Source organism: Xyrauchen texanus, chromosome 42 (genome assembly GCF_025860055.1).
Source record: "Xyrauchen texanus isolate HMW12.3.18 chromosome 42, RBS_HiC_50CHRs, whole genome shotgun sequence".
Classification (NCBI taxonomy): Eukaryota; Metazoa; Chordata; class Actinopteri; order Cypriniformes; family Catostomidae; genus Xyrauchen; species Xyrauchen texanus.
The window spans coordinates 28,664,323-28,688,263 of record NC_068317.1 but is presented as its reverse complement, the minus strand read 5'-3'; the positions used below and the strand labels follow the sequence as shown (position 1 = coordinate 28,688,263).

Sequence of the window (23,941 nt, the reverse complement as noted above, 5' to 3'; positions counted from 1 at the left end):
ATCGCACCAACTGCTGTGACCTTCTCTCCAAGCTGCTTCGCGATGGTCTTGTAGCCCATTCCAGCCTTGAGTAGATCTACAATCTTGTTCCTGACATCCTTGGACAGCTCTTTGGTCTTGGCCATGCTGGAGCGTTTGGAATCTGATTGATTGATTGATTGATTGCTTCTGTGAACAGGTGTCTTTTATACACTCCCTTTAAGAGTGTGCTCCAGCTTGTTACCTGTATAAAAGACACCTGGGAGCCAGAAATCTCTGATTGAGATGGGGTCGAATACTTATTTCCCTCATTAAAATGCAATTCAATTTATAAAACTTTTGACATGCATTTTTCTGGATTTTTTTTGTTGTTATTCTGTCTCTCACTGTTCAAATTAACCTACCATTAAAATTATAGACTGATCATTTCTTTGTCAGTGGGCAAATACTTTTTTCCTTCACTGTATTTCCCATAATGCCGTAACCGATCTATACCAAGCACTGAATCGCTCAATCTGATCAAGGTATCTTTGACATCACTCCAGCATTCAGTTATCACTTCGGTGCAAACCAAAATTTCCCCAAAAGACACACTATGGATTCAGCTTGCCTTTACATATGCCTGATTAAAAACTTAATTTCCTTGTCCAGTGTTCAGCTTAACTTTTGATTTACTGTAATGGTAGTGTCTGTGGGATGAAAATATTTAATCACCAGTAAGTGCTTTGCGAACAAATGCATTGGCAAACATTTAAATCCCGTTAAAATATCTATAATTAATTTAGATTGTGATGAATGCTCCTGGGTCGAACATTTGCCCATTATGTTCTCACCTAACAACATTTAATTTGTGTTTGATGCTGCTAGGATGGTAATGCAATCCTGGGTAAGGAGGTAATAGGCCAGATATAGGCCATTCTCTGCACCTCTGTTGCAATTTGGCATGAATATCACAAGGCTCAGCTGTGGTCTGTTTGATTCAATGGACACTAGCCTAATTTGATCAATAGCTATTTCTTGAGCAAAATTACAGTATCGCCCTCTTGAACATTTGTCATGATGTGTTATTTGCCGGCAGACAGACTAATGTACTGATATGCCGACTGCAGCTTGCCAACACAAACAGGAACGCACCGCATTCAAGGAATGTTCTGAGTTCAATAAAGTTATGCTCGGTTAACATATTCTGTAGCATGCTGTTAATTACCACCAACAAATTATTTCAGCTTGTCCTTTGGTTTGTTAATATACATTTACAATGGAAGTCTATGGGGCAAGACATTTTACTGTGATAAACGTTGGGTTACACGATACAAAATGTGTGTGTCGATATCGATATCTGATTATTTAGAACAACATCTGCCGCTAACGATAGTTTGATTGTTCTGCTTTTTTCTGCTATCTTCAAATCTTACATAACTCGGAAAGAAATGTAGATAATAACTTTATTGGATATGTCTCTAGATGTTCTCCGTGTTTTAGTGTAACTGGTTTTCAGTTATAAACAAACACTGAAACAAAAGGCACATTATTATCGCACACCAGATCATTTTATCGGCCGATACATTGGTGCATCTCTAGTTAAAATGCACACCGTTTTTAAAGTATTGCCACAAAGTGAATGGTGACTGAGGCTTTCAGTCCATAACATCCTACATAACATCAGCTTTTGTGTTCCACAAAGGAAGTAATATGGGTTTGGAATAGTGTCAGAAAGGAACTTTCCAATTAAGTGGCTAAATGTATCCCCTGGAAATGATTTTCAGGGGCATTTTATTACTCTTATAAGAGCCTTTTTTTGTACTTTTTACTTTTACGTAAAATTACTCTTTGCCATCCTTTTATTTTAAATACTTATTTCAATAAAAAAAAAAATATATATATATATATATATATATATATATATATATATATATATATATATATATATATATATATATATATATAATTAAATCTGAATAAACAATACTGTAGACTGTTACCAATAAAATTAAATCAATATCAACTAACATTCAAATGACTGGGCACTGGGACTCATTTTGCAATTTGATTTAATTTAGGTTACAATTTTGATGCAATTCACTTTTGATTCATTTTGAAATATACATTTTGTAAAATATTTTTTTTTTTAATGAATTTGACCTTTTATTTTGAATTTTGGGTGCATTATTATTATTATTATTATTATTATTATTTTGTGGCATTTTTGTCCTTAGCCCCCTTTCATTTCAGACCCTGGTTTGGAACTACATGTTGAGTAAATGATGGCGGGCGGGCGGTGGGGCACCCAAACAAAAATATAAGCTTCACATTTCTGCTTTTATACTCTTTAGAATGCTTGCCCCACAAAATGCCATTGTTAGCACATTATTGTACATGTGATTTTTGCTTGTTTTTATAAACTGCAGGACTAATCTGAATTATTATCTGTGGCAATTGGCAGTCGACAGAGTGTAAATTGTTTTCAAACTGGAACATTCCTTTAAGCCATGCATTGTGTGAAATGAAATGATTCCCTCCCAAGCTGCAGACAAATGTACACATTTCTACTATATTAAAATTCTTCTGTGTTAAAGCAATTTATCACAAAACAATCCATGAAACAGTCAATTAAGTATTGCAATGATAGCAGAACCATCACAGAATCAACATGTAGAATTTCATCGTATATAGAATGATCTAAGCCACATGTTTCACACTCAAAAGAGAGTCCTGTTTTTCTTGACTAATTCTCACTGGTGGTAAATCTGAAGACATGAGTTTTAAACCTGAGGCGAGTTGTCCAGGAGCTCTGTGAGTGACAGAACAGGTCTGTTTCATCTGGTTTCGCTCTGCGTTGCTCTCTCATTCAAGAGCTGCAGAACAAGCCTGAGGTTTGGTGGGGAAACAGCATCTGTTATTTACTGATACAGACACACTGCTCTCTCCCAGCAGAGATGCTATCGGGGAATATAAAAGCTGCCAGGCAGCGATGTAGACAATTTGATTTCTTCACTGGCTTCTACTTGGCTGAATCATTTGGACAGAGTACACTTACTTTTCCGTTTGCATCTTTTAAATAAGCGTTTGCTTTGATTTTTTAACATGTTCCTAAAAAGATGAATGATTTCAGTGATTAACATACAGTAAGCATATGGTGCTTGGGGAACGCACCTGTTTGCTGATAATGTTTGGGGAGAATCTTTATGGGTATAACACTTTCTAGTTAAATGTACTATATACATACAATACAGAATATGTTAGGCTTTTTAATTCAAATCATATGAAATAAGTCTCTTATGACTGCAAATGTGCCAAGTTGTTTGTCTTTGCATAATGTAATGGGTGAGAACTCTGGCCACAAGAGTGCGCCATCACCAAAGCGATGAGATTTCCATCACAGTAAACTAATATTTTAGACATATCCCGCTAAGTCTGGAAGGATTAAGGCTAAAATGTTTAAAATGTGGGCACGTTTATGCTTTTAGGAACCGTTACATGAGGGTGGGTGTTTGATGATTGAGGACAATGTCAAAATGTTAATTTATCAGGCCACTTTCCCTGCTGAAACAACAACAAAAAAACCCTGGCTTGAACCAGCAGTAGATTGTTTACTGGTTTTAGCTGGTCTGACAGCTTGGGCCAGTCCGGCTACAAGCTGCAAAAATCATTAGTTGCCAAAAAACTACAATATTTTTCCTTTGGCTCATTGTAAATAGAGATAAATTAGTTGTGTGATCCCAGCAGAGCTATTTCAAGATTCTTTTTAAGCTTAAAGACACAAAACTTCACAAGAGGACAAGTTTTCCTTGTATGTTTTCTTTCATTCTGGTAGTGAATCAAATAGGCTCTGATTCATACTTATTTTCAATTATCTGACCTCCCTGTAGAGTTATTTATCAAAATGCTCATCTTACACATGTGCACTGGTTTGATTGCCTCAGTAAAATTACTATGATGAATTCTATAGGGCTAGTAATAAAACAAGATACATTTAATTTCAGGAGTTTAAAACACCACCTGCTTTGAGTTTAGACTTGTAAGTTTTAAAGGGTTAGTTCACCCAAAAATGAAAATTCTCTCATCATTTATTCACCCTCATGCCATTCCAGATGTGTATGACTTTCTTTCATCTGCAGAACACAAACAAAGATTTTTAGAAGAATATCTCAGCTCTTTAGGTCCATACAATGCAAGTGAATGGGTGCCAAAATTTTGAAGCTCCAAAATCCACATAAGGGCAACATAAACATATATTCCAGATGACTGGTGGTTAAATTCATGTGTTCTGAAGATATATGATAGGTGTGGGTGAGAAGCTTTTCCTTTTTCCTTCACTTTCACTTTCTCCTTCTTCTGTTTTTGGTAATTCACATTCTTTGTGCTCCCTACTGGGCAGGGAGGAGAATTTATGACAAAAAATGTGGTAGTGTAGTGGTGGTGGTAGACCACTAAAGTAGGGTTGGGCGATGTCCCCTAAATTGGCAGTTGACGATGTTGACAGTAAAACATTGCGATGGACGATGATATCGTCGGTGGGGCGGGGTTATATAATTTCATATAATTTTCAAAAATTATATGAAAAATTATAATTTCTTTATTTTACTAACCCAACTAATGACTCGTCGATGCTTTATCAGTAGGTTGCACGACACGTGAAGCATTTTTTTTTTAGCTTTCACTAAAGAAGAGTTGTGCACTTTTTATTTTAATATATCTCTTTACACAAATACTATTTTCCACTTAAAAACTATAATTTCGTTATTTTACTCACTGATGAGCAAAAGGTCGAGGCAGAAATGACCATGTACCTGCAGGAAATGGCCATTGATGGGGAAGAGGACCCGCTGACTTGGTGGAAAACGAACGACAAAAGGTTTCCGTTCATGGCAAGATTAGCACGGAAATATCTGTGCATATTTGCTACCAGTACTCCATCAGAGCGGGTCTTCAGCACAGCAGGTAGTGTAGTTACTCCAATCCGCAGCTTATTAAAACCAGATAAAGTGAATATGTTGGTATTTCTGGCCAGAAACATCGAAATTTAAACACGGTCTATGGTGAAAGATATTAGACTTCTTTACGCATTTTTCAGCCATCCGTTCTGGAGCTATTCGATTTTGCATATTATTTTTTAAACGTTCATTTGTGTAGTTCATATGACCACTTTACAATATTTCAACAACATAATTTATTTTGTAGCCTGTGCTGAAGTTAATTGTGCTGCTAATTATAAGTGAAATGTTAATGCCGAGTTTCGGTCTGAGTGTTGTTCCGTTTTCTTGTTCTTTATTTGTTGTTCTTCTATGTTTTAATAAATGTGTGTTATTCATATTCACCTTGTTTCTTTCATTTGATTTGACATTATGGATTTATGGCCTTAGGAAATTTTTCTTTAAAAGTATTAACCAGACAAAAGTTATTTGACGTTCGCTGGTCTGGGTTTATCTTAAACTGCCGCTTCAGTGTATACAAGAGCTATGTGACAATGAGCAAGATTTTCTGAGACACTACAACTACTAATAATTCATTAATAAACGCTATTTTCTTGTAGCCTACAACATAAAATATTTTAATCTAAATGTACAGTGTAAGACATGTAAAAAAAAGACAAGAAGCTAACAATGTCAAGATCAATATTTGTGCAGCCTGCCTGACACGGTATTTTCACAGACTAACACGTCACGTCTCTGACATATACTACAGTATTTAAAATAGCATATATGCATTAGTTATATTCTCAATTTAATTTACAGAGCAATCCCTGCAAAGTTTTTAGGTTAACTATAGAAGAGACTAGGATTAGTGAGTCACACTAGCAAGACTCGCAAAAGGGGGCGTGGCATCACGATGGTGGCTCTACATCGTGATGTTGGTCAGCCATCACGATGGACGATGATATCGTCCATCTCCACAACCCTACACTAAAGCACATAACTGGTAATCGTAAGGTCGCTGGTTCGATCCCCACAGCCACTACCATTGTGTCCTTGAGCAAGGCACTTAACTTTGGATAAAAGCATCTGCCAAATGCATAAATGTAAAATTTTTATGTAAAATTAATTTAAAATGTGTATTTTTCTCACCCACATCTATCATATCGTGTTTGAATACATGTATTTAACCACTGGAGTTGTATGGATTACTTTTATGCTGCTTTTATGTGAATTTTTGAACTTCCAAATTTTGGCACCCATTTACTTGCATTGTATGGACCTAAAGAGCTGAGATATTCTTCTAAAAATCTTCGTTTGTGTTCTGCAGATTAAAGAAATTCACCCATTTTTGGGTGAACTAACCCTATAGGCTAGTTTTACTCCTGTGATTATTTAATTTGGTAGATTTTTTTTAAAAGTCTTTTAAAGAAATTAAAAGACCTTCAAAGAAATTTAACACAAGTTGACCTTTTGTGACATCTTTCCACAGTAACAGTTCACACTATGTGGTGTAAGCTGTCAATGAGAACCTGCCATTAAATGTCCTAATATTGGCTTTTCAGCTAAATTTAAATGAGGAAACACTTAACAAAATAATTATCTTTTGAACAAAATTATTTAAAACAGCAAAAATATAGATTAACATACAAAAAATATTAAGGCAATTATTTGACCAACAAAATATTGTAATTATATTAAGTATACATTTCTAACATTGAAAACCCATGTGACAACTTACCCTAACAAAATGGCAACTTGACCCAACCTAACATTTCTAAAATATATATATATATAAATTAAAAATGCCCTTGTCCTGAGAACAATGTTCAACCTTCCAGTTAAAGTCTACCTTCAACTTTTAACACATTTATAAACCACTGCTTACACAAAAAAAATATTTTGAGATGTACCATACTGCTCACTGCAAGTGCACTCAAGCTCATTTCAATTCTGTTTTCAAATTACCATTTAAACACATGTATTTTACTGAAAGTATTCAGTATGCATATGTATATTATACATTATATGTATATAATGTAAATGAAAATGTATTTTACTTGCCACTTTAATGAAATTATGCACTACAGACTAAGCATTCTACCTTAGGGGCATTAGCAGGATGCACCCTGAGAAAAGATATTCAAGAGCAAATGAAGTTTGCAACTCAACAATACTCTAGAAATGCAGATCATTTGATTTGAACATTCTAATTCAATTTTTGGAGTGCATTTTTAAGAGCACAGCTGTGACTTATTACCCTAACTGTCATAAATTGTGTTTGTTGACAGATTATAAAAATGTCAATTATGCAATTGGAATGTGAGAATTTATTTGTTAAATAATCAAAACAGAAGTGTTACATACACTGTGTAACTGAATCATTTGCACCTCACTGATCCAGTGGAGTTCAGCAATATTCCAGCTGTAATTACACAATGCGTGATAAAATTTACTATCAGCAATGACCGAAATCGATTGAAAGAGTGCTTTACAAGAGCCAGCAATGCAAATATATCTAATACAAGTTCTCTTACTTTATTGGGACAGGATGAGACTGTATTTGTATCCAGTCAAAGGGATAGTTTACCCCAAAAATGAAAATTCAGTCATCGTTTACTCTCCCCTGTGTTGTTATAACCCCCATATGACTTTCTTTATTTTTCTGAACACAAAGGCAGAAATGATTAAATAAATGTGTGCTCAATGATGTCATACATTAGCAGTTTATTGTGACCACCTCCTCAAGCCTCAAAAGGATGCAAATTTATATAATTCAAAAGTCTAAAAATTATTCCATGAGACTCACAATTGTTATGAAATATACAATAAAGTTTGGTGAGAAACAAACCGAAATCGAATGTAATATTTAGTGAAACTGTTGACCGACAGATGCGCTCCTCTGCATGTTCATGAGACTGCATGAGAGCAGTATCTGTTTCGAGATCAGGGGCGTTGGACTGGGGGGGTAAAGGGTACCGAGTACCCAGGGCCCGAGGCAGGGGGGGCCCCTTAGAAGTCAGTTTTCTATAAATACATATTTGGTACGGGGGCCCAGCAAGATGGTTTGTACCCAGGGCCCAAAATTTGGTGCTACGCCCCTGTTCGAGATGGGTGTTTAAGCAAAAACCTGTTTTGTTTATCTAAAAACAGGTCTGCCACAGTGATATTAACAACAGAACACAACACAGCTGCACACAAACCAGAGATCATAACTTACTAAACATGTCTGAAGAGTTTGTAGTTAGTAAATTGATGCATTTCTATGCCCAGCCTCATTTGTTTGAAACATAGTTCTCAATCAAACTGAGAGAGATAGACAGAGGAAGCTGAAGGCAGCTACTGTGACACCATTTCCTAACCTGACGGCAAACGACATATGATAAAAGCTATATTTTCTACCTTAATCAGAGTTTTTGTCCTAACCAGACATGGCGAGCAACAAGACATTCTGTCGATTGCTTGTTTTCTATTTTTGGCATTGCACCGGGAAACCCCATTCCACTCTTTGCTGTGAATGGAGGAGAGTTGATGAATATTCCAGCCTCCTCTATTTCTCTGTTTGATTGAGTACTCTGTTTTAAATAAATAAGGCTGGGCATAGAAATGCATCAGTTCTCTGACTACAAACTCATCAGATATATTTATTAAGTTCAGTTCTCTGGTTTGTGCAGCTGTGTTTTGTTCCATTGCAACAAATGTTCAGAATGGAGGAGAGTTGATGAATATTCCAGCCTCCTCTATTTCTCTGTTTGATTGAGTACTCTGTTTTAAATAAATAAGGCTGGGCATAGAAATGCATCAGTTCTCTGACTACAAACTCATCAGATATATTTATTAAGTTCAGTTCTCTGGTTTTCTGCAGCTGTGTTTTGTTCTGTTGCTTCTATTGTTGAGGTGCTTTTCGATAAAACAAGCTTTCACTTGAACGCCCCATCTCGTGACATACTGCTCTCGTGCAGTCTCATGAACGCGCAGAGCAATGGTTGGTCAATAGTTTCACTAAATAATACATTCGATTTTGGTTCATTTCTCACCAAACCTCATCGTATGCTTTCAAGACAATCGTGAGTCTCATGGAATAATTTAGTAGACTTCTGAATTACACTTTTGCATCCTTATGAAGTTTGAAGAGGTGGTCATCATCAACTGCTAATGTATGACATCATTGAGCACACATTTATTTAATAATTTCTGCCTTTGTGTTCAGAAAAATAAAGAAAGTCATATGGGGGTCATCATCACTGAGCCAAAAACATTTTTCACAATTTCTCCCTTTGTGTATAGAAAAAGAAAGTCACATGGGGTTAAAAATGGATTTGAATGGAATCTGTTGGAATTTTGTTATGAAAGTGTAATGCGTAAATCTTAAAAATGGGCTATAGGGCCTAATAATTATTGTATTTTTTTGATAGGTAGATCAAATTTTTTTATTTTTAACATTTGTATATGCCCCAGCAAACAAAATAAGACTCTTTTTTTTATTTTTATTATTTTGACGGAAGACTGAAAATGTTATTTATCTTATTTAATTTTAATTCAATTTTGTCAACTTTTAAAAGTATACTGGTGTTTAGATGACCTCAAAGCTAATAAACATAAACTAAAAGCCTCCAAACTTCTATTTTGATTTCATGGGATCTTTAAGCAAGACACTGAACCTTGAGCTGTTCCAGAGGAATAGTGCCTTTAGTTAAATATATATATATATTTTTTAATAAAAAGGAAAATAGAAATGCACTGCTGAGTACTCTAAAGTGGCTATGGAATGACTATGCAATATCAGCATGATCACACGGGAAGTCGGCATGTTGTTTCTGAGACTTCCAGTACTCTAGGATCAGACACAATATGCACACTCATGACAATCTCCATCTCCTATTAGACATTTTCCTACTGACCCCAGTGTGTTTACCGTCCCCTGTGTCATGACCAGAGGCGCGTTGTCAGCAGCATATGAGATCCGGGTTCTGCATTGAAACCAGGAAGTAATTGCATTCTCATAATCAGTGACGATTTCACTGTGAGATCAGTTTGGGAATATGGCTTTCGGTATCGTCAATGCAATTTAGTCTAATACCGTCAGTGAAGTTGGAAAATGTAATAATTACTTTGCAGGTGGAAAAAACATTTGGCCTTAACATTTGCATTAAATTATTTGCATACGTTTCGCTCTCTGACAAGATAATATGAATACAGTTATTCAGAAGTTATGATTTGAGCTCACTGGAAAAGAGAATGGTCTTAGTTTAGCTGTACTTGCAGTTTTCCCTCTGAAATGATATTCTATTATTTAATGACCCTAGATAGAGAAAAATTGACTGTAGGACCAATGCAGCTTGGAAACAATTCATTGTGAGTGAGGAGCTGTTTCTATACTGTGAGCGGCCTGACCTGCTACCTGACCATGATATACTCTATAGAAATAAATCAATACCTTGACAGTCATGTAAATAAACAATGGAGGGTTACAGCTTGGCATAAAGATTTGTCTTGTGTCTAAATCAACCTTAAATAAGCTTTAATAAACTCCAAAGCAGCTGGGGATTATATTGAGTAGATGATGGATTCAGTCTCGTCTGGCTTACAATATTAATAATAATTCCACAGCTGCGGGATCATGCCGGTTAGATTTAGGAGTACAAGTGATTGTATGTAACGAGTATACAGGGATATTTGGAGGAATCTTGGTTCTATAGTCTATAGTAATATCAATACAGATCTATTGTGTCATTTTCCCTATAGTCACACCCACAGACTATTCACAGTCCATCATTGACCATCTGATGTATGTTGTGCAAAATAAATAAATTAATTAAAATCCTGGTGAAAATCACAATCTCCATTCAGATTGACTGAATTAATACAAAAGGCCCAGGACAATGTTTTCATCAGTCCTCATGGAAACATGTTGTGTTTTACATTTACATTTATGCATTTGACAGATGCTTTTATCCAAAGCGACTTACAGAGCACTTATTACAGGAACAATCCACCTGGAGCAACCTGGAGTTAAGTGCCTTGCTCAAGGACACAATGGTGGTGGCTGTGGGGATCAAACCAGTGACCTTCTGATTAACAGTTTACCAGTTATGTGGTTCAGACCACTAAACCACCACCAGGCTGGTTGTTCTAGCTCTGATAAGATGTAATTGAAGGTTAATGAACAAAGAATACAATCTTATAAATGCCCCATAACTCTGTTTATGGTGTTAAATAGTTGAAAATTAGTCAGGTATTTAGGGTTCCTTGATTGAGCCCTACTAAATGCCCTCATCCCTTTAAGAAGCCATTTGACTATGAATCTGATCAGCTGACTACTTTCAATAAGGCAGAGCATTAAAAAAACACTTACAACTAAAGCTGATAATGTCAGTGGTGCCTGAAATTAACTTTTTAGAGACACTTCCTCTCAGGTAGGCAAGGAAGATTTAATGTGGGCTTTTACAGTTGATTGTTTGTAAAAAAAAAAAAAATACAAAAGTAAAAAAGTTTTCCCTATCAAAGAGAAGAATTATTGTTATGCATTTATGGCTGAAAGGAGGGTAAATTATACAACTCGGGTATTATATCCAAAACAAGATCTGAGAATTTTGTTGTAGCAATACAATATATCTTGTATATATTATACATAAATAAAACGTTTATGTATGATGTAATATGGGTGTCGGCATATGTACTGTACTGTATATGTGTAAATCTGTATATGGGGGGACAAGGGGGAGGGGGTAAACATGTTACATGTTTAACAAGTGAAAAACAGTTTGTCTCATTTGAATCTGGTCAATTCATGAGAGTGAATACAATAAAATATAATACTTGATGTATATCTCATGAGAAGACTATTCGTCTTAATCTAAATAAATAAATAAAATAAGAATAATAAGGTTCTCAAAGAATCAATGAAGTGTAGACATTAAAGAAACAGGGTGCCTGATAAATGACATCTCAGAAACTCACGCCTGTGGGAATCTACTGTGCCCTCTTAGCATTGAAGAATATCGTTTGTCTACTTTAATGCAAGAAGTATCCAAAATGGATCTATATGCCTGCTGCAAATCCATTGACAGAACAATTTGAGTGGAACGGGGTGGGTTGGGCTCTCTCGCACAAAGGGAAAAGCAACAAGAATCTGCAGCCAGCCTCACACAGTTGTTTTGTACCAAAAAAAAATGAAGCCTGAAGGAGAGGAAAGAGCTCTTTTTAACCCTAGAAAAAAATCTGATTTGCTTGAATGCCTCACTTGAACCTCAAATCAACAGAGCAACCTGGGGAGAACTACAGCAATGATCTGCGTTGTGATTGAGATTGTAATTAAGTCTATTTACCTAATGAGCTTTGTTGGATCCAGAGCTTGGTAACGTACAAATCCTTTGTCCTCTATTCACTTGCTTTTTGTTTTCCTGTTTACGTGGGCTGGCAACAATACAGACAAGTGAAATATGAATTCAATCTTTGTGAAGGAATTTGTGTTGCTTCTTTAGTTGCTTGAATGATCATCATCAACTACAGAAGCATGTCTCTCCATGATTGAGCATATATTGAAGCATGATTCATTGTTAAACTTTGCAGCCAATGTTCAAAGTCATATAGCAACATTATGGAGCAGTCAACATCTAATCAGGAGTCAATTAGCAAGATAAGAAGCCACCAGAGAAGACTCAAAATGACTTTAGGGGACATTACAGCGACATTTGTGCTTAGAACCAAAGTCCACGGGCTAAAATATGCGTTCTCGACGCACAAATCCAAAGTCCAGCGGTTGTTTTGGCTGCTGGCACTCTTTGTTTGCTTGGGGCTTTTGTTCACGTGGTCGCGGAATCGAATCCTCTATCTTCTCTCCTACCCTGCCGTGACCAAGATCTACATGGTTTGGACTCGTAACGTCACGTTTCCAGCTGTAACGTTCTGCAACCAGAACCTCTTCCGAGTGTCCAGCCTCACCAAAGCTGACCTCTACTATAGTGGATACTGGATGGACATTATGCACTTAAATCATACGGTAAACCGACAGAGCGTGTCAATGCTTAAACACAGTCGACACGGAGAAAGACTGCTGCATCTTCTGGACTTCTCCAACTACACCCCGCCTCCTAACCACAGGCTCAACACGACTGAGGTGATTGACAGGCTGGGCCACCAATTAGAAGACATGCTCCTGGAATGCAGGTTTCGGGGTGAAAACTGCACTTACAAGAATTTCACGCCTGTATGTAAGCATGCATGAATGTCTTTAACAGGGCGTAATGAAAAGTAGTAATTCTTCCCAACTTTAGACACTAATTAGCTCGTTCTAATGTGTGAAAGTTCTAATGTTGCATCGTTGTCAACAATTGTGATCACTTAAGGTGCCACATTTGTATTCGACATTTGTTGCTCAATATACTGCAAGCAAGTAAATCAAGCCAGGCATTCTAATTAATCAAACCAATTAATTAGTCCCTGACTTGTGTTTCTAAGAATACCTAGTTATGTCTTTTGGGAAAACAGCAGGACAGGGTGTTTTAATTGATTACAAATTTAGAATACATCCCATTTCAACAGTTCAGACTCTATCAGAAGAGACCTTGAGACCATTTTTCCTATGTAAAATAGATTTAAGTGAACAGTTTAGGGTTTGTGTAGGTGACTGGCAAAAGGTCACATTTCAGACCAAAGTCAGAAGAAAAACAAATTGCATAAAATGTATTTTCAGCACCATTAAGGTTCTTGGCATTAATTTACATAATATGCATGATGACTAATGGATCTAGATTAGGGTCAGATATTAAGGGGGGCTCATATCAAAAATGTCACCAAAACTGGTCCAGATGTTTTGTTTTGAGTTTTTTGTCATTTCCATTATTCTCAATGGTGAAAGTCTGTGTTGGTGCTATTCACACCAAATGCATTGCATCCATCTGCACTGTTTTTCAGTTGGTTTGAAACTTTTAGCTAGATGGACTCCTTTTGACACATTTTGCCATTGTGAAGTTTGCACCTGTATTTTGTTCGCTCATTGCACTCTATGGAGCTTTTTGAGATGCAGGAATGTGTTAGTGAACAGCCCCTTACAATATCCAAATAGTAATACATCGGGTTTTTTTTTCTTTTTCTATTAAATCAGCTTTCAACAAAGGCAGTAAACAAATACTACCCCAGTGTATAAATACTTGATTAAACACAATATCTAAATTATGTATCTCTGTTTTATCTCATTACGGTTAATGAGGATTTGGTTGGAGAGTGTTATGTTTTTGCAAACATTTGAATAGTCATACTCCTAATCATTTCATATAAATGGTTCTTTTGGGATTTTGGGGGGTGATATTTGACCCAGACATTGATTAATGATTCATCTGCATTTACTCAAATGTGTCCGTGAGTGAATTGTTAATTTCAAATAATTTATTTAAAAAATGGCAGACCACTTTTGTCTTTCAGTGTAACGTTGCTCTTTAGAATCAACGTTCTTCCGTGTTCATATATTCTTTCTTAGAGGTGTGTAATGGAGGACTGTTCAAAAAGCCATGAGGCTAGAAATCTCAGTAACATTGACTGGCACTGAAACTGCGCTCTGACAAATTTCTGGGTATAAGACGCATTAATTATTAAAAAGCGCTCGATGCCTTGCACAGATGTGCTTAATATCTGCCTCTAGCTAAACTCCCTTCCAAAGCTGCTTAATCTCGATACACTTTTTTATCCATTATCATATAGAAAACCAAAGTAATTTGTATAATTCCAATATTCCTGCAGTATTTATAGTGGAAGTTCACTTGAAAATGAAAAATCTGGCATCATTTACTCAACCTACCTGATGTTGTTCTAAACCTGTAAGATTTTCTGTTTTGTGTGGAACAAAAAAGGAGATGTTTGGCAGAATGTTCAGTCTCAGTCACCTTTAATTGCATCTTTATTTCCCATACAATGAAAGCGAACAGTGACTGAGATTGTCAGTCCTTAACATTCCACGAAAGCCATACAGGTTTGGAACAAGGTGAGGATGAGTAAGTAAACTCAGCAAAAAAATAATCGTCCCTTTTTCAAGACACTGTATTTTAAAGATAATTTTGTAAACATCCAAATAACTTACAGATCTTTATTGTAAAGGGTTTAAACAATGTTTTCCATGCTTGTTCAATGAACCATAAACAGTTAATGAACATGCACCTGTGGAACGATCATTAAGACACTAACAGCTTACAGATGGTAGGCAATTAATGTCACAGTTATAAAAACTTAAGACACTAAAGAGATCTTTCTACTGACGCTGAAAAACACCAAAAGAAAGATTTTTTTTTTTTGCTGAGTTTAATAATAGAATTTACACTTTTGGGTGTACTATCCCTTTAAGCAGTATTCCTTGCCAATGACTGATGTGAAATCAACATGACTGCTTTCCGCAAAACTGTGTGCCTCCAGATTATATATGCACAGCGCTTTGAATTATTGCAGTTTAAATTAGTACCCGCCTGTGGCAGCATGTGTTCCCTGTATAATTAATTAAGTTAATTACTTAGGAAACAAGGAAAAGAGAGAGGCTCAAACTATTGTTCTTACACAATGTGCTCATTCTGTGTTTTGGTAAACCATGAACTCTGCAGAGCAACACAATGCCTCTGTGATGCCTCTATGTGCTGACAATAATGTTTCATATTTGGGTCTAAGCACTTTCATGTTAATTGAGATTTTCAGATAATATATCTCAGCCTCGCGTCACTCTGTTCTTATGGTTGGTGGGAATGTAGGAAATGAACTTTGCGATTGTAGACTTGATAGTGTCACACTGAATAATTTGCTGGCGTGGTGTTTTAAAGGGGAAGTGTGTCATTTCTGCACAACTAGTGGCACCAAATGAAATCGATATCAATAGAGTGATTATTCATATGAAATTTATGGCTCATGTGATTGACTCTGTTCTGGGATTCAGGAAATACATTAACGGATGGCTTGTGTAGTAGTCTATGCAGTACAGCGGGGATAGGATAAAGCATTTTAAAGGTGTAGTTCATTCAAAAATGAAAATTCTCTCTCATTTACTCACCCTCACGAGGTGTGTATGACTTCTTTCTTCAGCAGAACACATTTGAAGAAAAAGAGAAAAATATCTTAGCTCAGTAGGTCCTTAAAACGCAAGTGGATGGTGATCAGACTTTTGAAGCCCCCAAAATCACTGACAGTCAGCATAAACATCATCTATATGACTCAAGTGTTTAATTAATGTTTTCTAAAGTGACTCAATCACTTTTGGTGTGAAATGATCAATATTTAATTACTTTTTAACTATAAACCATCGCTTCCGGTCAGCAGCAGCCGAGTTTACTGAGTTCACGCGGTCTCTCGTTGGTATTCGTGTTGCCATGTTACAGAGAGAATCTCACATTTTTCTCTCGGTTGAGACATCCAGGATACACGCCGTTTTGAAAAACAAACAGATACAAATACAGATCTAAACCAAAACCAACCAAGCTTATGTGCAGTGTTCCTCCTTCTCAACTGTAAACAGCACTGCTCCTCTGGGTATGTTGAATGTGTGTCAGTTCTCACGTGCAATACGATAATGTCAAACGTGGCATACTGCTGCAAAATAGAAGCGATACATTTTATCTATAAATCACTTAAATATTTATCTTTGATCGTTCAGCTTAAGAAGAAATGAAGACCCCAATTTATTAAGCTCTCAACGGGTACTAATTTGCTTGTGCAATCAATTTAATTGCATGTGCGCTTCATGGGTGTTTTCCGGATGATGAACTAAGAAAAATCATCCAAATAACTACATGTGCAAATATGTTAAACATACCCTCCAAAAAGAGGGTTTTGCGTGTGGTACTTGCGCCAAATGCAATTTGCCTTTGCCAAACCTGCCTTTCATTCGTATTAAATTGCTCTCTTATTTTCTGATCCTGAAATTACTTTCAGGCTTGATAAATCACTTTGTGGGTGCAATTAGATTAATTTGTATCTACACCGCCCTTTATTATGCAAATTTGGTGGTGTAACCAGCCCTGTTCAACCTGATCAGTGCGGGATTCAAACCGGCATCAGTTGCTAGTGCGCCTCTTGAGGCCAGAGGACCGTTACACACACGCCCCCCAAACCTCAATCCCATTCAGGTCAACGGCACCACTGCAACCGGTCCTGCTCGAACCGGCGTCAGCCGGAATGGGAGGTGGACGTGCTAACGAGGAGGCTAAAGGCTACAGCACCTAGCGTTGCTAGTGCGACTCTTGAGGCCAGGGGAGAGAGGTTTCCACATACCGCACACCTATCACATACCAGCTGACTCCCGTTATGGAGGCACGCCTCTAAATTACATATTAATTTCGGGGAAAATGCAAAAATTACCAAGATGTGATATTTTGCGCATCTGAAAGACACAATCATTAAAATACCACGTTATCTAAATTGTTTAGCGTGCTATCAAGTTATATTATACATGCAAATGTAAATCGGGCCTAAGTGGATTTGTATGGATGACAACCTACTGAGTTGAGATATTTATCTAGTTTTCTTCAAATGTATTCTGCTGAGTAAAGTCAAACATACCTGGGATGGCATGAGGGTGAGTAAATTAATTTTCATTTTTGGGGGAACTACCCCTTTAACATCAAAATAATTGCTTCACCTTTAACCAACCAGATGCTCTGTCTTTAACTGCATTTTTTGACCTCTGTAATTCTGTATTTGCATATAATTTTCATACTTAAGCTCCTCAAATGCACAAGGATGCAGCAGACAAAATGTAGCCTCACCTGTTGTAGTATATTGCTCACTGACAAGGTCTAGCTTTCCTGCTTTTTCAAAGCTGAGCAGAGAGCATGAGCCGAGACAGTCCTGGAGCTGAAGGATCTACTACTCATTAGTGTCACAGCAAGATCATGAAACCATGACTGTACCCCTCTGTGTGACCGGTCTCTCTTTCTACATCACTGTCAAAACACTGTCAAGACCATCATATGTAAGGCAGCTATTACCTATTAAAGGGATAAAGGTCATTCTTAAAATGCTGTCAGTTAATTGGAATTCCCATCAGTTAGAGTATGTCGACATCAAAAGCCATTCTTTTATTGACAATCCTTCCACTTTTGCCAGTATGGTCTAACAGAATCACGTTACTATACCTACATTTATGCTAAATTAATTTTGATTGGCTCGTTGTGTGTGCTGCATCATTTTTCTGGTGAAAGGAACACTATAGGTGCTAAAACAACAAAGACTTTTATTCATTTTCACATAAATCATGAGTAAAATAGCAGATTGTCAGTTCATAAACACCCTGTTCCTCACTAAATTCTATCGTATAACATCAAAACACTTTCACGATAGTGCATGACTTTGCAAGGTGATACATTTTAACTAGGGCTGTCGATTTAACACGTTAATTCAGTGCGATTAATTTTACAAAAAATAACGCTGTAAAAAAATTAACGCAATTAATCGCAATAACCCCCCCTTGTAGTACTACTTGTTTACTCCAGAGGGCAGTAAGTGAAATTTCAGCTGTTACTATACCTACATTTATGCTAAATAAATTTTGATTGGCTCGTTGTGTGTACGCACATATGTTAAATTTACTCCGGTCAAATCACAATCAATATTAAATAACATCAATTTTTTTAATTCGCTGCCCAGCATTAGTATAACTATGTGACCAAGTGTAAATGGGATGTGTTTATTCAATTGGATAGCAATACGATCTGTAAAATCGCATGAAAAGACAAAGTGTAAGATAGTTGCTAGTATTTCTAAATGACTGAAAATGAATGATTATATGTGTGAAAGTTTGCCAAATCTTGTGCTGTTCCTGTCTATGTAGCACCTACTGCTCTACACTAGTGCACATTTTTCCCAAAAACAAGTGGATTGTTTTTAACAAGATCCCTGATCATTTCAGTCTGATCTTAATAGTTGATGACACAATTTAACATGGGTTTTTTTTGTGAATCTGTCAGAATTTGTGCAGGTTATGCCAAGAGGCTGTTATTAAAGGATGAGTGAGTCAAACGCTACATTTGATATGACAGCAAACCCACAGACGGTGTGTGGCAGAGTGGAGAAAGCGTTTAGTGTGTAATTTCTCCACCAAAACGGTCTTGCAAAAATAAACATTGTTTTCAAACAGATTTCTGAATACACCCTTTATTTGCCAATGGTCAAACTAACATATAGTCCTGCCCCAAACTCGTGGCAGTGGTTGTGCCAATGTTGTCATGTCGGGCCTTTGTGGATATCAAGGGAAAACAATACATTAATAACATGTATGAGATAAGCTCTTTATTATTTTTTTTCCATTGACAGATTTACACAAGATATGGGAAATGTTACACCTTCAACTCTGGTCAAGATGGAAACCCTTTGCTGACGACTTTAAAAGGTGGAACTGGAAATGGGCTGGAAATCATGTTGGATATTCAACAGGATGAGTACTTGCCCGTTTGGGGTGACACAGGTAAACAATAAATGTGTTATGCATATAAATGAGCTTGATCTTAAAAAAGATTAATGTTTGCTCTAACTTTATTAGGAGTATCTAATAACTGAACTTTATTATTGCTAATTTATGCATTTTAGAATAATAAAGCAGTAAACTATGAAATAACAAAAATGGAAAATTGGGAAATGGAAGTGGAGCGTAGTTCTAGTGGGAAGACCAGCAGGTGCACATCATCACATCATTAACTGAGTAACTCCTAGCCAATCGCACGTAAGCCAATGCTTTATAAGTCCGCTCACAAATCACATTGCCGTTTCGGTGTGCTAACACTGCAACCTCCACCTCCCCACCACCACCAGTTGAGCCCTGTCCCGCAGGGGGGTAGGCTCCTCGCCCCTATCTCCGGCAGGACATGACGGTTCCGGGTACAACTCCCTTGGACTGCCGGACTGGGCCTACCCCAAAGAGAGAGACATCACCTCCCGTTTTACATCTATCAAATAAATGGCATCTCAAACTTCACTCAAGCCTGCGTGTCTTCCCGATAGAACTGTGACCACAAGAGTAAAACAAATAAATAATATATTTTATTTGAGCTTTTTCAAAGTAGCTGCCCTTGTGTGCATTCTCTCCCTCTTTTTTCCTTTTTTGGATGCTTTACTTAAAATGTTAATGCATACGTTTTTATATACAATTTACAGTATATTTGTCAACAAATCTAATTACATTTTTAATCATGAAAAACAGAAAGTCATAATATATAAATATTTCAGATTTATTAAACTTTCTTTTAACACTAGAATTGTACTGTTTTAGTATACAAACACCAGTGAGGTGTTTTTCAAATATGTCAGTGGCGTATTGATGTTAGTTATGTAATATAAAAGCATGATGCTTTAAATTAATACTCTTGTTTTGATTTAAAATCTTACTGCATGATACATCCCTCTAGGGTTGAAATGCAGCCACTGTTTGATTAAGCTTCGCTATTTTAAGTACAAGTTCTATGGTTGAATTATGCTCCAGTTATGTCCAAAATGTAATTTGAAAAAGATAAAATATGGGATATACATCAGATCTGAAGAAAATAGAAGCAATTGGTATTCATCTTAACAGCATTAGCATAATGTTCCCATTAGTGGTCGCAACAAAATGATTTAACTTATAATAGAACATTTAGATTCTGAGATATCAAGATTCAGTGCTTTCTTTTCCCTTTTTAATTGGTACACCTGCCCCATTACTGCCATGCGAGCTGCCCGATTTATTTACTGTGGCAAGAATTATTTTATAACCAAAACGCAGATAATAAATATGAAGCAAAATGAGTAATGTATAATAAAATGTATTTTAATCAGCTGCATATGTGGTCAGTGTTCTTACTCTATATCCGTGTGTAACACCACCATATGCTACTAAATGTCATCTATGTATAATACATTAATTTTGCTCTTTCGATGGCTCTAGAGGAGACTTTCTATCCAGAGGCAATATAAAGGCAGTAAATTAATACATATTGGCATTCTATATAATTATAAAGTTTATTATGAAGCCATTACATTTATACCTGCAGGCAGTGGGCTAGAAATTAACTGTAAATAATCTTATTTAATGCCATTCCCACAGATGAAACGTCATATGAAGCGGGCATCAAAGTTCAGATCCACAGCCAGGATGAGCCGCCATTCATAGATCAGCTGGGATTTGGTGTGGCCCCTGGTTTTCAAACTTTTGTGTCTTGTCAGCAACAACTGGTACCTAATGCTAAACATATATCTCATTCAACATGTTTTTAAATCCATCCATCCATCCATCCATCCATCCATCCATCCATAAATTACTCATGCACACCGGCAGGGATATTTAGAGCAAGTTTAGATTCAGGTGTTTGTTACGGAGTTGATCACAGCTAAGGATGCCATGTTTATTTTTATGCATGCTGTTGTGTACTAAAGTCACATGACTCCTTGAGTATCTGATTAAGTTTCTATAGGGAGAACTAATTGGCAGGAGGTAAAGAAAACTGCTGATTTAAGTAGCCTTCAGTGGATCAAAGGCAGTGCTCATGGCCAAGATCAATATGTCTTTTTTCATCGACTCTCAACAATCGATCAATTAAATGAAATAATCGAGTGCTAGAAGCAACTCTGCTCTCTCTCCGTCTGAACTTAGTGACCTACATTTCTTTTTCCCTTTCTTTTCTACATTTCTCCACCTCCTTTTTAACAGCTAAGGGCTCCATCATAAACTGTAGATTATGTTATGCTTTTTGGCAGTGAACCGTAAAAAACAAAAAAAAAAGACTTAATTTTATAGCAGTATCTCTTCTCTATAAGTTTCATTATATGATATAAATTCTATTATTTTTATATGATTCTTATTGTATTATTAATTGGATCTTAAATATAATCAGTAGCATAAAATAGCATTTTAATGATCTTTGAAATGAGCATCAATATTGCTTCCAGTAATTGACCCCTCGCTAAGCTATGTGTTAGAAAAAACATCCTATCCTACTAAACAGGGCTGCATTCCCAAAAGCATTGCAAGCCTAAGTAGATTGTGGAAGCCATTGATGCCAGTGGTCTTTACGATCAACTTAAGCTTGGGATGCTTTTGGGAAACGCTGCCCATTCCTAATTTAGCAGTTGTTGCAGTTCACCATATTAGCTTTTGCTCTTTTTCAATGCAAGTCTATGACTATGGAAGTCTTGTGTATTTGGATAGTTTTAAAAAGAATTGTATTGGGGGCCTGGGTAGCTCAGTGGTAAAGACGCTGGTCTCCTAAGCAACCAAATTGGCCTGGTTGCTAGGGAGGGTAGAGTCACCTCCTCGTGGTCACTATAATGTGGTTCGTTCTCGGTGGGGCGCGTGGTGAGTTGGGCGTGGATTACGCGGTGGATGGTGTGAAGCCTCCACATGCACTGTATCTCCGTGGCGGTCAGCTCAACAAGCCACGTAATAAGATGAGTGGGTTGACGGTCTCAGACGCGGTGGCGGCTGGGATTCTTCCTCCGCCACCCGGATTGAGGCGAATCACTACGTGACCCCGAGGACTTGAAAGCACATTGGGAATTGGGCATGCAAAATTGGGAGAAAAAGGAAAAAAATTAAAAAAAAGAATTGTTTAAACATTATCCATACATATTGCAAATGGGTGCATAATAGTGATGCAGTGTACCCAGAGAGAATACATGTGGTAGTTTTTCCCCTTTTCCAAATCTTTAATATGTTTAGAAGTGCATGCTGTGGAATAAACTGTGTCTGTCCTCATTCCCAAATGAACATGTATAACATCAGTAAAGATGACACCTATTGTATATGTGCTATATTATTTTCTAAATATAAAACGAGTTCAATTATTGTCAAAACAAATAGTTTTGATTGGCTCGCAATGTACCAAAGTGTATTGTTTAAAACAAATACATTTTCTTAACTAAGTATTAAAAGTTTGCATTTCTCATTCATTTAATTAAATACTTATTTATTCTAAATGTATCATATTTGCACAATTTACATTATTTACCTCAGTTTAATGGAAATTTGTTACATAGTTAAAATGTGTAAATCTCAAAAACAGACTGATATTTTTTTTAATATTCTTTCAGTGGCACCACGGTAACATAGGTTGCTAAAATGTTAGGAACATTTCTATTTACTTGCACTTATGTTATCAGTTGCAACAGATGTCAAATGAGGCTTTTCTATTTTCGGTTAACTGTGGTAAGCAAGCAATTGCCTCAATTCTAATCTCCACAGTTTTTTTTATCATGTTTCTGCATCATTTCACAGTTTCCTTGAACGGCAGATCAAATGCTTTGCAATGTCACACTTCATTCTAGACCATGTAAGAATTAAATCCATAACATTTTTACCACTTTATAACACATTTCACTGAAGATTGTTCTTTAGGTTTCACTTAACACTGATTTCCAACACGTCGTCCACACATTACATTCTTTCTGTGCTGTATTTCATGCAAAACACGTGATTTTCTACACTGTCCAAGTGGCTGATTGCACTCTGGGTTTTTATTATATTCAGTTGGTTTTCTCTACTGTTAGTCCTTTGATTGCTACAACCTCTTTTTTTTTAGTTTGGCTTAGTATGTTTTGATTTGCCATTAAACGGATCTGTCCTGCCAGTAACAAATAAAACTTTATGTTCCAGCTTCAATATCTTCCTCCGCCGTGGGGTGACTGCAAATCCACCCCAATGGACTCTGAATTCTTCTCCACGTACAGCATCACAGCCTGTCGCATTGACTGTGAGACCCGCTACTTGTTGGAGAACTGTAATTGCAGAATGGTGCATATGCCAGGTGTGGGCACTGACCGCCTTTATACCTTTTGAATTTGACTATTTAAACAATTCTAAAGAATCTAGCAAGGTGAGGCATTATGCCATGTTAATGTTTTGAATATTGAGGAGAGCAGGGTGAGTTGTCACACTTTTTACTCCAGTGAAAATTTTTCAGGGTAGGTTTATTTATCTGTATAACCACATACCTTAAAGTCTTGGATGCAAAAAATGATTTCAACATTTTTCACTGTTATTGCCCTGGAAAAAAGATACACTTATGTGAACACACGGTGACCTTTTGTGACAACATGCACCAATTATCACTCAA

General features: G+C 36.6%; 1 protein-coding gene across 3 annotated transcripts in view; it reads left to right on the top strand.

The window, feature by feature from the left end:
• The window catches only part of asic1c (acid-sensing (proton-gated) ion channel 1c), an 86,231-nt gene that overhangs the window by 49,997 nt on the left and 12,293 nt on the right, over positions 1-23,941 (top strand). For 2 of the 3 annotated variants that reach the window (XM_052114951.1, XM_052114950.1), the window contains exons 2-4: positions 19,176-19,326; positions 20,938-21,065; positions 23,482-23,632. In XM_052114951.1, coding sequence (XP_051970911.1) covers positions 19,176-19,326; positions 20,938-21,065; positions 23,482-23,632 — 430 coding nt within the window. Of the gene's footprint in view, positions 1-12,233; positions 13,102-19,175; positions 19,327-20,937; positions 21,066-23,481; positions 23,633-23,941 lie in introns of those variants that run through there. The other variant, XM_052114949.1, reaches the window with a different exon arrangement.